Here is a 16,544-nt window from a genome sequence, read left to right on the forward strand (position 1 = left end):
TTCTGTTTATTGGGGATGGGGTTCTATAAATATCCTTTAGATCAAGCATATGAATTATATGCTAGTCTTCCATATCTTTGCCATTTTTTTGTCTGTTTGATCAATCAGTTTCCTAGAAAAGAGCTGTAAAATGTTCCACCGTAATTGTGGAACTTGTGGAACACAATTGTAATTGTGTAATTTGCTGATTTCTCCTTGGACTGATGACATCTTTTGCTTTACATATTTGAGACTATGTTGTGAAATGAATTTAAATTTCAGCATTCATCATTCCTGAAGAGTTCTGTCCTTTATCATTAACTCATGAACTCCTATTATTTTTTTTCTTGTCTTAAATTATATTTTGTGTGATATTTTAGAGCCCCAAAGGCTCCCTTTTGTTTAGGGTTTACTAGTGTATTTTTCCATATCTTTACCCCTACCTTTTCTGTGTATTTATATTGTTGTTATTTCTCACAAAAAGCTGGGTTTTCTCAAATTGCCATTTTGAATAATTTTAAATGTGCAGAAAAGTTGAAGGAATAGAACAAAAAAAATGTTTACCTTTCCCCTAAATTCATCAGTTGTTCACACTTTGTCACTTTGGCTTCTCTATCAGTTACACAATTTATAATATTATAAATATTATACAATTATTTTATTGAACTCTTTGCAGATAAATTGCAGGTATCATGTTACTTTACTCTTAAATATTTATGGTAAATTTCATGCATTCCATTATATAAATATATGTATAATATATACACATATGCACACACACTCATATACACATTTTAATTTAATATTTTATTGCTGAGTAACTCATTAATGGATTTGTTACAATGTGTTTATCAATTCCCTTATACAGGACATGTGGGTTTTTTTCTAGTTTTTGGCTATTACAAGTTAAACTCCTATGAACATTTGTGTACTAGTCTATCTGTGGACAATGCTATTTTTTTTTGTTGGGTATACCTAGGAGTGGAATATCTAGATTGTATGGTAAATGTATGTTTAACTTTATTTTTAAAGATTTATTTACTTATTTATTTTAGAGAGAAAGAGAGATAGGGAGAGGGCTTGTGGGGGGCAGAGGGATAGGGAGAGAGAGAGAATCTCAAACAGATTCCCCGCTGAGTGAGGAGCCCGATGCTTTTTTCAGTATCACCACCCTGAGATCATGACCTGAGACAAAATCAAGAATCAGATGCTTAACTGACTGAGCCACCCAGATGCACTGTAGCTTTTAAAGAAACTGTCAGTTTTCCTAAGTGCTTGTATCATATCCATTCCACCAGCAGTGTATGAGAGTTCTATTTCTTCCACATTCTTGCCAGTACTTGCTTTGATCAGTCTTTTTAGTTTTATCCATTTTGATAGGTAGATAGTGCTACCTCATTGTGATTTTATTTTATTTATTCATTTAAGGGTTTTATTTACATAATCTCTATACCCAAAACGGGGATTGAACTCACGACCTGGAGATCAAGAGTTGCATGCACCTCTGACTGAGCCAGCCAGGTGCCACCACGTTTTCCATTTCTTTATATCTCTGTGTCACTTTGTAGAGAATTGCATCACATCCACCTTCTTATCCCTTCATTTCTCTTGAACAATTTTACTTCTCTTTTAATGTTCTACTTTTATTGACTATTGTATTTTTCTTTTTAAAATTTATTTATTTATTTATTTAAAGTATGTATGTATGTATGTATGTATGTATGTATATTTATTTGACACAGAAAGAGAGTGCACAAGCAGGGGGAGCCAGAGAGGGAGAAGCAGGCTCCCCTTTGAACAGGGAGCCCAATACAGGACTCGATCCCAGCACCTTGGGCTTATGATCTGAGCCGAAGGCAAGACGCTTAACTAAGCCACCCAGGTGCCCCAATTATTGTATTTTTCATTTGCAGAAGGTTCTTTTTTGAATTCATTTATCTTTTTCTTAGTGTTCTGTTTCTAGACCTTCTTTGTTTAGTTAATTGTCAGAAATGCATATTGAAAATTACTCATGTTGGCCTGTTGTTAAATGTCGTTCTTTGGTTCTGATACTCCTGTTTGCACATCTGCTAACTCTCTCACATGGAGAGTTGTTTCCTCAGATCTGGGTGTTGTTTTCTCCCGGGTAATTCCATGTGTCCTAGTTGTAAAAGTGTCCCTGGCTCTGGTTCCCACAGGATCCCAGGGGTTTCAATGGTCCTGAATCAGATTTGGTCTTAATTTATCTCTTGGTGGCTCCCATACAGTACAGGTAACATGAATTTAGGTCCCCTCTCTGGTATACACATGGGGTTTAGTGTCTCCCACTTGTCTTTTTATTTCTTTCTATTTAGGCTTCAGGAAAAGCATGAGCTTCCTTGAGGGCTCCATGGTGTACAGAATGGGGACTTTCTGGTTTCCTAGGAATGGCAGGGGCAGATCTTGAGGGATCCAAGCTTTACTTTTTATTTTCCTTAGAGGGAGCAAGGGAGGAGAGCAGGGGCAGAGGGAGAGGGAGAGAATCTCAGGCAGACTCCACACCCTGAGCCTGTGGAGCCCACTCAGGCCCTGACCTCAGAACCCTGAGATCATGAACTGAGCAAAACCAACGGTTAGATGCTTAACCTACTGAGCCACCCAGGTGCCTCAAGGGATCCAGGCTTTATGAAGGAGTCTCCCATCCAAGCTCCCACCACTTATGGCCCAGTGCCATGTCTTCAGTCCCTATGTGAGTATTAAAACCCCAGCCCCAGCCCCTGGAGCTTCTGCCTGTTTGGAACTTAGGAAGCTCCAAATACATATTCCTCTCTTCCCCCCGCCCTGTGTTCTGAATCCATTTAGATAGATGGAGAAGTCTGACAATGGACGTGAGCATTTCACCTTTACTCCAATGAAGCAGTTTATAGAACAGAGGCAACAAAAGAATTACAACACTGCCTATAACCAAACTTGCCCTCCAGGCACAGACAGCATGGGAAAGTCTCAATTCTAGCAGCACAGCCTGCACTTTTGAGATTACTGTATAACCTAGGGCAGATGAGAATGCTCGTTTTCTACAAGTGGAGAGACGCCACAGAGGAGCAGCCAGGAGGGCTTGATCCAGATATACCTAGCAGCAGTTCCTTTTTCAAACTCATAAATCATCCCTCTTTCTCATGGAAGGAGGGAGCCAATGAGTGAGGCCAAGAGTATTACTCTAAAGGAAGGAAGTTCCTCCACTGAGAAACAAGGTGTGGGGTGTGGGGTAGTCAATCCCTTCTAAAGATACCCGATGTGCTTGTGTCTCTGGCTTTCATTCTGTCTTTCCTTTCTGAAATCTGGTATGTGTACTCTTTATTTTCAGCTAAACTGTATATTTAAGAGTATTTTTGGTATATTTTGCCCAGAATTTCCATGTTTCAGGCCAGGAGCTTCAGCTGTCATGTTGTTGGAAGTTCCTCTAGAGAGTGTTTTCACAAAGGAAACAGGATGGCCTATTGAAATAGGCAAGTGCTAAAGGAGAACAGAGGGATCTAGACCTCTCTCCATGTCTTTTCAGGACCTCGGAGGCTGCACCAAATAAAAGCTATTTGCTAATATGATTCTTTCCTTCATTAAGTATAAGAAAGTAAACATGGGTATAGATCCCCGCATACCCTAATATATGTGTATTGACTCTCTGAGTTTAGTAAACACTTTTAAACATGTATGATGCATGCAGTTTGAATTTCTGACTCTTATATCCGTATCTTGCGGAGTGTCATTTATAGTCTCATGTTGTTCTCATTAATCTATTGTAATACAGTGATAAAGGTACAGCTTTATCAAAGTACACATTTATAATGCCAATCCTTGGGGCACCTGGGTGGCTCAGTTGGTTAAGCATCTGCCTTCGGCCTAGGTCATGATTTCCAGGTTCTGGGATTGAGCCCCTATAGGACTCCCACCTCAGCGGGGAGTCTGCTTCTCCCTCTCTCTCTGCCTGCTTGTGCTCTCTCTGTCTCTTTTTCTCTCAAATGAATAAATGATATCTTTAAAATAATATAATGGGATGACCTGAAGATACTTGAAAATAGTTCATAGTCAATGGGTTTTGATGAAATTCCTTTATTTAAGCAATTGCATGTTAAATTTAATACATTTAAAGTTTGTATAAAGAAGAGAGAACTTAAAAGGCATTATAAAAACAGTAGGAAAGTCTGTCTCTGATCTCTTGTGCATTTAGTCTAGGAAAATACCACATCCCTCCTTGCATGCTCATAAAACAAGACGGAACCAGCACTGAATTGAATAAAACAGTAACGTGTCTGTGCTGTCACATCTGATCTTTTTTCTCTTCCTGGAAATTGGCATGAACATAGTTTGTCCTCAATTTCAAGTCTTTAAGTTTAGAAGGAGAAACATTTCAATATAGTAATGTAAAATAAGTGGAAATTTTTTTGAACACTTAGTTGCTTTGATAGGCATTGCCCAAACATGTGCAAACACGTTCTGTGTTTTATAGTGTCACCTCCTCAATTCTCACTGGTTGCACAATTCTTAACCCATTTTACAGATTAGGAGACACGAGTTTTCAGAATTTATTGGCACCCATGCGGTGTTATATTGTTTAAACGACCTACTTTATTCAAAGCCAAATACAGCGTGCCGGTAGGACATATGGTAATACCCAAAGGAACTGAGGGAACGAAAAGATCTTTGAGCATTGGTGTTTTAGCATCTGACCCTTGAATAGCTTTCGTGCAAGCATCTAGCTTGCTTGAGATTTTCAAGCATGTCTGCTCTGGCCATCTCACGTCCAGAGTGTACCCATCGCCTCAGGGACTTTCCCTGCCTTCTTCAGAGAAGGTAAAGGAGGGACACCCAAGCAGGTTTGGAGGGCATGGGGGTGTGGAGGAGTATGAGATGGGCTACAGAGAAGTTTCTGAGGTGACGTTAGTTTCTTCCATTTCCCTTCCCTCTAGAAGCCTCCTCACTTCCCAGCCCCTCTGTCTTCCCCTCAGATCAAGTCCAGTTTTTTTCTGATTTTCCTTCTCTTTTATCCCTGACACCTCTTACTCAGCCCCGCCCACCTCTCAGAGCCCGCCCCTCCGCGATCACGCCTCCCTCTAGGCTCCTCCCTTCCCATTAGTCCTGCCCACTCCCCATCATGCTTGTGTTACTTGCCAGTCACCCTGAACCAGCCTCTTGGCCCGCCCCTGTACTCACACCCAGCAGGTCTGGGGTTTCGCCTGCAGGCGGGGGAGCCAGGGCAGTGGAAAGATGGAGTGTGTATCTGGCGGCTTCTCCGAGGAACAGTTCCAGAAGGCCTGCGTGGAGCTCCAGCATTTCGGGCGGGCTGGGAATGACTGGGAGCTGCTGATGGAGCACGAAGGCTTCAATATTTACAGACAGCAGGACGAGGTAGCATTTGGCCCGCTGGAGAACCCGGGGCTGTTGCTAGCCAGGGTCAAGCTTCCCAGGGAGTGAGGGTCTGTGGCCACAGAGTCAGGGCCAGAATTGATCAGGTGGAGCTGGGAGGAGCTAGTGCAGGGGCAGTGCCTGCAGCTGACTTTGCCCCCTGCCATCCGGAGGTCATCCAATTCAACCTCAGGTCAGACAGCCAAGGGGGGAGTGGTCTGTTGGAAGTTGAGCATTGAGTTAAAAGGTGGGTAGGCTGAGTCTTGGCCCCAAGCACTTGTCTGTGAGGGTCGTGGATCCCCCTCCTGGGTGGGTGCCACTACTGTGTGTGTGTGTGTGTGTGTGTGTGTGTGTGTGTGTGTGTGTCGGTGGGGTGGAGAGAACCTTAGGGTTTGCATATGGGTGGAAAGGAGACTGGACTTTTTGGAGACTGGTGGGTGTGCAGGGATAGTATGAGTGTGGAGCAGTGTGCCTGAGAAGGGAGTTACTATCATCTCATTTTAGTGGCTTGTTTCTCTTCATGGCTGCCCCTTCTTTGCAAGCAGCACTTAATAATTTAGTCCAAAGCTTCAGGGAGAAAGATGATTTAAAGGATAGGAGGCATGGAGTTGCTTATTAAGCGTGCTCACCAGAGGCCTTTGAAACCAGGTATGTATCCAGGTGGAAAGATTGCTTTGCACCTGAGATCTGTCATCAGCTACACTGTGTGATAGCAGCTGCATGGCACATGGGTTAAAAAGTCACCTTTAGGCAGGTAAGTGCAATCAAGGCTTCCTGGCAGAGGAGTAGGGAGGCATTCTGAACATGTGTGGCAGAGCCACTGGGTGTGACAAGAGGAACAAGCTCACAGCCCAGAGCAGGCAGAATTAATTTCTGAGCGTAATTTCAGTTGTTGCCTTGGGGCAAAAATGGACATCTTTTCAGGCAAAATCCTTTATTCCTCTCTCTGACTATTCCCTCTTCCTTACCAGCCACATCCAGGCATTTGCCAGGTTTTGTCAATGCGACTGCTCAGACATGTCTGATATCTGGCCTCCTTCCCTTCCCTTTTCTTTCCTTTGTGGCTGCCACGTTGGGTGGTACCTCTCACCTAGAATTGCAGTGACCTCTGTAACTGCTGGCCTTCCACCTCTCTGATCCCTTCTCTCCTACACAGTACAGCCTGCTCAAGCACCTGAAGGAGAGGCTGTGGTCTTACCACTCCCCTTTCAGTGGCACTGTTGGTTGCAGAATTAAAGCTAAGAATAACTAGTGTAATAGCTCACACGTGGCATGCTTATGTTCCAGGCACTGCTTACGTGCTTTACAGGTATTAATCTTCACATCAGTCTTTTTAAAAATTTTTTACTTTGTTTAAATTCAAATTAGTTAAGATATGGTGTATTATTGGTCTAAGGAGTAGAATTTAGTGATTTATTACTCACATTCAACACCCTGTACTCATCCCAATGATGTAATACTACACCCATGTAGCCCATACCCCTACCTACCTCCCCTCCAGCAACCCTCAGTTTGTTCTGTAAACTACAGACTCTTATGGTTTCCCACCCTGTTTTTATCTTATTTTTCCTTGCCTTCCCCTTTGTTCATCTGTTTCATTCATATCACATCATGATATCTGTCTTTCTCTAACTTATTTCACTTAGCATAATACACTCTAGTTCCATCCACATTGTTGCAGATGGCAAGATTTCATTCTTTTTGATGGCTGGGTAATAGTTCATTGTGTATATATACCACATCTTCTTTATCCATTCATGGACATTTGGGCTCTTTCCATAGTTTGACTATGTGGATAGTCCTGCCATAAACTTTGGGGTGCATGTGCCCCTTCCTATCAGCACTTTGTATCCTGTGGATAAATACCTAGTAGGCTCACATCACCCTTAATGTAACTACCACCTTTTTACCTATACGAAACGGAGTATGTGGAGAGGTTAAGTTGATTGCTGAGGGTTTGAACTGGGATCAGAGCTCAACTGTCCACTTCCAGACCTGTGCCATAGATAGGCTCCTTCCTGAGTTCCCTCTCTGAAGGAAGGCAAATGCTGCCAGGTGGGCTATACAGATCTTTCTCAACTTAAGATGGGTTTACATCATGATAAATCCATTGTAAGTTGAAAGTATGGTAAGTCAAAAATGCATTTAATACACCTCACCTACTGAACATCATAGCTTAGCCTAGCTGATCGTCACCGTGCTCAGAATGCTTTCATTAGCCTAGAGTTGGGCAAAATCATCACAAAGCCTGTTTCACACTGAAGTGTTGACTATCATGTAATTTATTGAATAGTGTACTGAAAGTGAGAAACAGAATGATCGTATGGGTGCAGAACGGTTGTATCAGTATTTGACCCTGTGGCTCACTGCCCCTGCCCACGTCAGGAGAAGGTACCATACCACATCTCACTAGCCCTGGGAAAGATCAAAATTCCACATTCAAAGTACAGTTTCTACTGAATGCATATTGCTTCTGTACTTTTGTAAAGTGGAAAAATTATAAGTTGTACTGTCAGATATTGTTGACTGTACTGTACTAGTTTGGTCCCAACTTACATTTCTAGCTTTATGTCCCTGACTCATCTGCACACCCCCTGTCCTCTAGCCAACCCAGACCACTCTACCCTTTACCCCTCCAATGGACCTGTGTTCTTTGCTTTTGTGCCTGTGAGCTGAGACAGTGATGGCTTTGTACTGGGTATTGTTTTCATTGTGTACTGTTACGTAGCAGGGCCCTCTTCCCTCTGGTTGGGAGGACGAGTAGGTCTTTAGAATAGCTCCCACCCCTACTAATCATACTATATGTCTTATTTCAACCTGTTCTAGGGATGAGAGAAGTCATAGTTCACTGATGTAAAGTATAGGTGCTCCCAGATAACTTGTCTAAGTTTAAAGGGCCATGGGATTCCAGTAGGTGTGCCCTTGAGCCCCAGCAGCTAGGATGAAGGCCATTCATGGCCACTTTGATTTCCATCTGTATTAGAATGTCAAGAGGCCCCATTGGTTCAGGGTATAAGCCCTTTCCTAGAATCCTTACTGTGTTCTAGCTTTTTCCAGCATTGTTTGCTGCCTGGCGCACTTGCTAAAGCCTCATTTTCTTCCCAGGTTGACTCCCATGTTTTACCTTCCTCCTGGAAGGGAATTCCCTCTAATTTCTAGTTAGGAAATCTTTTCATCTGACTATCACACTTTATCAAAAGTGAATTCAGCTTGTCCCATACTCTGTGTAGACCTGCCCCTGTCTGCCCCAAAACCTTTATCTGTCTTACGGGCCAGTGGTGTTTAATCTACCTTGCATGTTACTGTCATTTGTCTTTTCTTCCACCCACTCAAACCATTTTACCCACATGAGTGCATATGGCCCCTTCAGGTCCCCAGCTGGAGGTCAGAGCAGAAGACCGGGGCCCCTCTGTCAATCTTTGTCTTGATTAATCTACCTGACCATTTGTGCAGGGGAGTCCAGGTGAGGTTTCTTACTGCCCTCTTGGCTTTCTGACTTTTTAAATGCCAACAACTGGGGTCAACAGAGTGGAACTCTTTAATGTTGAAGGGCCACCAGGGGGTCCCACTGAGCCCCCATCTTTCGAAGGTCCCACATTAAGGCTTTGCCTCAACCCCATCAACATCTGCTTCATTCATCCTATTTCTTTTTTATTTTTTAAAGATTTTATTTATTTATTTGACAGAGATAGAGACAGCCAGCGAGAGAGGGAACACAAGCAGGGGGAGTGGGAGAGGAAGAAGCAGGCTCCCAGCGGAGGAGCCCGATGTGGGGCTCGATCCCCAAACGCGGGGATCACGCCCTGAGCCGAAGGCAGACGCCTAACGACTGCGCCACCCAGGCGCCCCGCATCCTATTTCTTAATAGCCATCAAAAATTTTGACTCTATTGAGATGAGTGCCTTCATTCCTCTCTCTGTCTTTCCCCACTTTCTTATTAATTACTCTCATTTTTCTTGGCATCTATAAGACCTGTAAAGGGAAAGTGAGGCAGGTAATCTGGTGAGTCTTCTTGGATTGCTTGAGTTTTGCAGCAGTAAGTTTACGTGTAGTGCCCATGCAAAAGGGACCTCTTCCCTCTTTATCAAAATATTTACAATGACTTGAGTAAGGAGCATATTCCTTTTTATTTTTATTTTTATTTATTTATTTGACAGAAAGAGAGCATAAGCAGGGGGAGATGCAGTGGGGGAGGGAGAAGCAGGTCCTCTATGAGTAAGGAGCCGGATGCGGGACTGGATCCCAGCTGGGATCATGACCTGAGGTGAAGGCAGACACTTAACTGACTGAGCCACCCAGGCGTCCCGAGGAGCATATTCTATAGATAATATCCCCATCAGAATAAGGCCAGTCCTACATCTGGATCATGTATAGCCATTTATGTTGGTCCATCATGAGCTCTGATAATGATCTATCATTACATGTTTCGAAAAGACTGAAATAAGTGTAGAGGCCTTTGAGTGTTTCACTGTAACAAATAAATTCTATTTTAAAATTAAAAAGGATTGTAGCTTTTTTTTTTTAGTAGACAAATAATTCTCAATCACATTCTTGGACAGATGGCTACTTTTGATATACAGTATTTGGTACTTTTTCATTTTCTCCTTTCCTATTAAATCAGAATTTTTGGACTTTGGAAGTTTCTTTGAAATCATTCTGTCCAACACCATCATGTTTTCCATTGACTTCTTTTTTCTACTCCCTTTGCCTGCTCTGTTTCCATCCTCCCTTCTCTTTTTTTCCTCCCCAGGTGGTAATGTCAATAACTTACCTTTACATGGTGATTTAATTTACAAAATGCTGTTTCTTTTATCCCTGTAAACCAATCTGGAAGGTAGGGAGAGACAGGCTTATTTTCCTATTTTACAGATGGAAATAAGACCCAGAGTTGTGAAGTGAGACACACAAGACCTCATAACTAGTAACTAGACATGAACCAGCCTGCTTTGATAAGCTCGGCACCAAATACACAGCTTGCTTCGAGGCAAGAACTACTTTCTGGAGACTAGGGAAAACTAGCCCAGAGCTGCCACGGGGTATTATGGGAAGAACATGGGTTTTGGAAGCAGATTGTCCTGGGTTAAAATCTCCATTCTACCCACCATCATTCATTTTTTCATCCAGAGAATATTCATCAAATGCCTCCCATGTGCTATTGCCCTCACAGGCACTGGGGATAAGCAGTGAACAGGAAGATGCGCCTACTCTTTCAATAATTAGTTCTTGAACAATGAATGACATTCACTGATGAGAAGAAACTATCATATATGATGAAATGTTGGGTGAAAAATGCTATGAAGAAAGTAAAGTGGGATGAAGGGGTAGAGAGATGGTATGACAGTGGTGGCCATGGGTGATGTGATGTGTTTTAGATAAGGGAATCCGGAGAGCCCTTCTGCAGAGGTAACATTTGAGTGGAGATAGAAATGAAGTAGGAGAAGGCATCATGCAAATATCTGGAGGAGAAATGTACGGGAGAGTGTTTTTCAAAGTTCAGGTACATTAGAATCACCTGGGGAGCTATCCTCAATTTAGGCCAAGTGAATAGTGGTCTGACTAGATCTGGTTTGGCTTGACTTCTTAACGTTTTAAAATCTGAATGTCTGGCATTGTGAGAAGGGACTGACTGCATTGTGTCTTTGTCCTTCTAATCAAAGAGTGTGGTGAAGAGCAGACAGCTCATTTCTAGGGACTGTTCTTTTCCATGCTGTGCACCTACTGATTTCAAAACGCCTGGCACTCTTACGAAAATTATGTTTAGCCAGGCTGGGCTAAGAGAAAGTTTAGCTTTTAGGAGGGAAACACAGATTTAACTCCCTGGAGAACAGATTTACCTCAATGGATGAAAAGTTTCCAGTACCACCCCCACAGGTGAGATGATAAAGCGGTTTGTGTCATGGGTGTCTTCGGGACCCCTTCTCTCACCCTTCTACCTCTCTGCTAAGGGAAGAGGAGTTACCAGCAGGAGTGATGGAACAGTTATTGAACCTGAGACACTTATCAAGCCATATTTTACTATTGGGCAGGGCCGCCATGTCTGAATGCCAAGCACCCATGTGTGGTACTCTCCTACCTGCTGCAGATGGAGGCCGGCTCTTGTGCTCTCTTGCTCACGCTCTCTGTCTCTGTCTCCCTCTCCTTTTCTATCTTCCTGAGCACACAGCTGGATGGATATGTCAGAGCCTCAGGTCTTCCGCTCCTCACTTCTCTTTCAGGATGAGCACGTGGTGTGAGGCTGTATGAGAATGTTGGTCCCAAGATTTAAATTGGGGAGAGTGAGGGGAGAGGGATGATTAGGACCCCCCACTTCTGTCTCTAGGTATAAGCCAAGCTTCATGCCCTCATCCTGTCTTTCATCAAATTCCAACAAGGGGTTCACAGGAGGTGACTATTAATAAAGCAAAACTCTGATTGTCATTGGGTCTTGGGGACGCCTTGAGAGGAGAAGTTACTTGTCAGCAAGGATTTGGACATTCTGGATGCTTGGAAACGATACCATACCAATAACAGGGTGATCCAGGGGCTGAGTGGAGCAGTGAGTTTAGGTGAGTTTCATAGCATATTTTCTATTTTAGCAGATTTATTTAGGTAGCATTTGTATACCCTAAATTTTGTTCATCGTAAAGTGTACAGTTCAATGAATTTTAGTAAAATTATGGAATTATTCCTGCAGTCTAGTTTTAGAACATTTGCGATACCCCCAAAAGAAACTTCTTGTCTATTTGCTATCAATCCTTGTTCCCATTTTCAGTCCCAGACAGCCACCAATCTGCTTCCTGTCTCTGTAGACTTGCCTTTTCCAGAGATTTCTTAGAACTCCTTTAAGCCTCAGTTTCCTTGCCTGAAAAATGGGTTTACCAATTCTCCATACCTTAAATTATCATTGTGTGGATTAATTGGGATAATCCAATATCAGTCCAGTGTCTGGTATTCACTAAGCATTAACTATCATTATTATTTTACCTAATTATCTGCAATCCTTAGGGATTAAAGCTGCCATGTTTTCTGAGAGAGATCTGAAATATTAGATCAGGTTTACTCCACTGCATTTTCTCATGTAGTCTTGGTACACACTTCCCCGTGGCAGCTCTATCTTTGATTCCTGTCATCGGAATTGATGCTCTTTGGTGAAAAATGCTTACTTTCCATACCACTGGAGTCTGCTACTTGTCAGACAGAGTAGCTGGAGTTGGTCCGCTTCCACAGTCATAGATTCGGGAGGTTTCCTCCCTGCCCTCCCCAGCCCTGAGGAATGGGAATGAGTTCTTCTGTGAGAGGCTAAGAAAATTCAGCGCACACTCAGAGGTGCATTTGCAGGAGTAGACATCAAGGCTGTCTTACAGTTAGTGATGTCAGTGCAAATGAACATCATAAATTGCAGAGACTGAGTGACACCTTTCTCCAGATCAGGCAGGGCAGAGGTAAAGGATGTCTCCCAGGGATTAGTCCTCTGGGGACGCTGCAAATGTCAAATGCAAACATTATGACATTTTGACATTTCTCATATGTAAACGCATGAGCTCTTACAGAATTTATCCTGTACAGGACCAACAGGTGTACTATTGGCAGTAGTGTTTCTCAAAATATGTTAGCCCTATGAATGCAATTGAAAATATAATGTCCAGTTCGTTCGTGCATGTAAATCAACATTGCTAAGAAATATAACAATCTGATGTTTAGACAAGTGAGCCAGAATAACAGAACATCTTACAAGTTAGTGATATCAGTAGCAAATTGTCAAATCACGCCTCTGCCCCCCATTTCTTCATTTATAAAGTGGAGATATTGATATGCTTACTTCACAGGATTATTGCAAGTATTAATCACCAAGCACAGTCCCTGGCTTAGGGCAGGTACTCCATGGATGTTAGTTTCCCCCCAAAATATGCATTTTGTTACATTTCTGAATCCTCAATTCTTTAATCTGGCAAAATGGGATCATCATACCTACCTTATTAATGAGAATGATATCTAATATCTGCTGAGTACTTATGTATGAGGCACCACAGTAAGAATTTTGGATGGATTATCTCATTTACTCCTCATAATCATCTCCTTAAGTACACACTCTTTGCAGTGACCCAGTTTGCAGCTGAGGAAAGCAAGGCTAGCAGGTAGAAGAGCTTAGACAATACTGGGTCTACTGTGACTCTGAGCCCATAGTATAACCTCCATGGGGTGTTTTCTGATTTTTGAGATGACTCTTTGGAATAATACATGGAGAGACAGCAAAACATTAGTCCATTGAAAGTTGTATTATTCATCCTTTTCCATTTCTACCTTTCCCCTGGTCTGGATCTGAATCCCTACAGAAGTGGCATCTAAAAAACACCTCCTCTGGCTACTTGGAGGACACACACACCAGGCTTAGGACTTCAGGGGAGCATCTGAGTGGGAGTCCATCCTGGGTGGTCCAGGATAGGAGCACTGGCTTGGGACCAGAAGAAACAGGTTCTCATCCAGGCTCTGCTACCAACAGTATATTAGTGGGACTCCTGGCAAGTCACTAACATCTTTTACATGAAGGTCTAAGGCCCCTTCTGGCTCTAAGATGCTATGTGTTAGGTCTTCTTACATTAATCATTAGATTGTAGTTTGGAACAATGGTTTGGGGAAAACCTGCAGAGAGTAGAGCTAAATAGGAGACACTGTAGGAAGTAGAAGGACCCATGTCACCCTCTTTCTGGTTATCCCAAGTACTAGCTGTGGGACTCAGGCAAGTAATTTAGCCTGTCTGAACATCATTTCTTCATAACACCCCCATCTCTATCACAGGGCAACGTGAAAGATTACATGATAATGAATATAAAACTGGACAGAGGGCGCCTGGGTGGCGCACTTGTTAAGCGTCTGCCTTCAGCTCAGGGTGTGATCCCGGGCGTTCTGGGATCGAGCCCCACATCAGGCTCCGCCGCTGGGAGCCTGCTTCTTCCTCTCCCACTCCCCCTGCTTCTATTCCCTCTCTCACTGGCTGTCTCTATCTCTGTCAAATAAATAAAATCTTTAAAAAAAATAAAAAAACTGGACACTAAACTGTATACTAGTACTAATAACTAGTACTAGTAAAATAACTTATAGCAGGTTAAAGTGACTGGAAAACTTCAATACAGAATAGATGGCTGTTGTAGTGACTACTGACAGATCACCAAGGGAAGCATGTTCCAAGCTGAAAAGCCAAGATTATGTCTATACCTGATTTCTTCTCAGGGCCAAGGATATAGTGAGTCCTAGCAAGTATGTAATTTTAATAAAATTTATGATAATTTTTGTAATTATAATTTTTCTCTGACTTAGTGGAAGGAGGCAGTACTTTCTATAACAGAGTGTGTGGGGTTTTAGATAATTTTAGATATGCAGAATTAAATATACTTCTATTTAATGTGCATTAGCAGTGGCTATTATCTCTTACCTCTCTTCCTTGACAATGCATTTTGGCAATACTTATGTACTTCTGTACTGTTTTAATGAATTTACACATAAAATATTTTCTTGTAAATGCTCCTAAGTCTTACCAGCACTCTTCTGGCAGTCTGCTTTTCTACTTTACAGTAAGAATGCCAAATAACAAATCTGGACTTAGTAAGGAGAGGCTTTTATTCAAAAGGATTATTGCAAAGTTGGGGGAGAGATTATTGTAATAAGGAGAACACTTTGACCATAAGATCTGTGAGTGTCTCAGTAATTAGGCAAAAAGAGTTTTTCTTTTATAGAGACAAGTAAACAAGGCGAGAGACAGTGTGGAGAAGTGAGGTGAAAGGTGACATGACTGGATAGTAGGTCAGAGAATATTTTACCTTGAGGCCAGTCTGTTCTCAGGAGGGGCTGAAATGCTGGCTCGGGCCAAGGGTGGGCTAACGTTTAGGGGCCCGGAAGAAGGAGAGAAGCTTAACCAGTGTGGTGCATAAGCATTTAGTTCTGATTGATCCAGGGGGACAAGCAGTTCATCTAATCATTTATGAGGCAGTGAAAGGGAATTCAGAGGGTCTGTGTCTGGCCTTGTCACAGGTAAACAAGGGTAGCATCTGTGAGTCTTATCTAAGTCACATGGGAATCGTGGTTCTTTGCAATAAGCTATTTTCTGGAGCACAAAGGAGAAGGGAGTTTTTTAACCTTCACTGTTTTCCCAGATCACAGGACTCAAGTAAAATTCACTGTTGGGAAGCATCATTTGTACCATTTACCTGGTTGTTCAAGCAAAGGTTCTAAGATGCAAATCTTCACTTTTCAAATTTTCACCCACAGACAATTTACCAGCACTTCTTGCTGACATTATTTCTAAATATATCCCTAAATCACTGGACTTCTCTCCATCACTGTTGTCACCTCCTTGTTCAAATCCCCATCATCTCTTATCTGGACCATTGTACTAGTCTTCAAAACCATCTCTTTGCTCCCTTATGATCTACTTTCTACCAAGCAGCAAGAATCATTTTTTTATTTATTATTCCCTCTCTTTAAAGTCACTCATTGGTTTCCTTAGTAGTTAGAAAAAAATCCTTATCCCTTACCCTGGTTTACAAAGCCCTTTGGAGTCGACCCCTATTAACTCTGTGACCTCAGCTCCTACCACTCTCCCCCATCCACACTTCTCTGAGTGCTGTGACTTTCGGTTCTTTTAGCATGCCTGTCCGTCAATCAGAGGGCCTTCCCCATACCGGGAATGAGTCTTCTCTATCTTCCCATGACGGGCTCCTTCTATATTTAGAATAAGATGTTCTCATAAAGGTTCTCTCTCATAGAGGTCTTTCCTGACCACCTAATTTATATAGGACACTCCTCCCCATCCCCATTCAGTCAGCATTGATCACATAACTTTCCTTATAACCTATTCAGATTACTTAGATAGCATTTATAGCCACTACGACCACCAATGTCTAAAAGCAAATATAAGATTCATGATAGCAGGGGCCTCACCTGCTTGTTCCTCGTTGTGTCACCAAGACCACAGAGGACGTCATCAGTGATGGTGTTGCATGAACAGCTGTTTTTCATATGCTGTGTAATCCAGCTGTCTCTCAATTTGGGAATCAACAGGTTGTTTCTGCCTGTTCTGCTTTTATAGCCAACTGGACTTTATGCATATAAAGTCTTCGGTGTTCTGGACAATTGCCTGCCAGCTGTGCTCGCAGATGTCTATATGGACTTAGACTACAGAAAACAGTGGGATGATTATGTTGAAGGTGAGTAACACCTATTATTCATCACCT

The 16,544-nt window shown here is 42.4% G+C and overlaps 1 protein-coding gene across 3 annotated transcripts in view; it reads left to right on the plus strand.

The window, feature by feature from the left end:
• LOC125282398 (phosphatidylcholine transfer protein-like) overlaps positions 1 to 16,544 on the plus strand; it is a 63,111-nt gene that overhangs the window by 37,200 nt on the left and 9,367 nt on the right. Inside the window, exons 1-2 of one of the 3 annotated variants that reach the window (XM_057317763.1) lie at positions 853 to 5,340; positions 16,400 to 16,517. In XM_057317763.1, the coding sequence (XP_057173746.1) occupies positions 5,200 to 5,340; positions 16,400 to 16,517 (259 nt within the window). In that variant the 5' untranslated portion in view covers positions 853 to 5,199. Of the gene's footprint in view, positions 1 to 852; positions 5,341 to 9,936; positions 16,518 to 16,544 lie in introns of those variants that run through there. The other 2 variants (XM_057317762.1, XR_008961193.1) reach the window with 2 other exon arrangements.

Source organism: Ursus arctos, unplaced genomic scaffold (assembly GCF_023065955.2).
Source record: "Ursus arctos isolate Adak ecotype North America unplaced genomic scaffold, UrsArc2.0 scaffold_24, whole genome shotgun sequence".
Taxonomy (NCBI): domain Eukaryota; kingdom Metazoa; phylum Chordata; class Mammalia; order Carnivora; family Ursidae; genus Ursus; species Ursus arctos.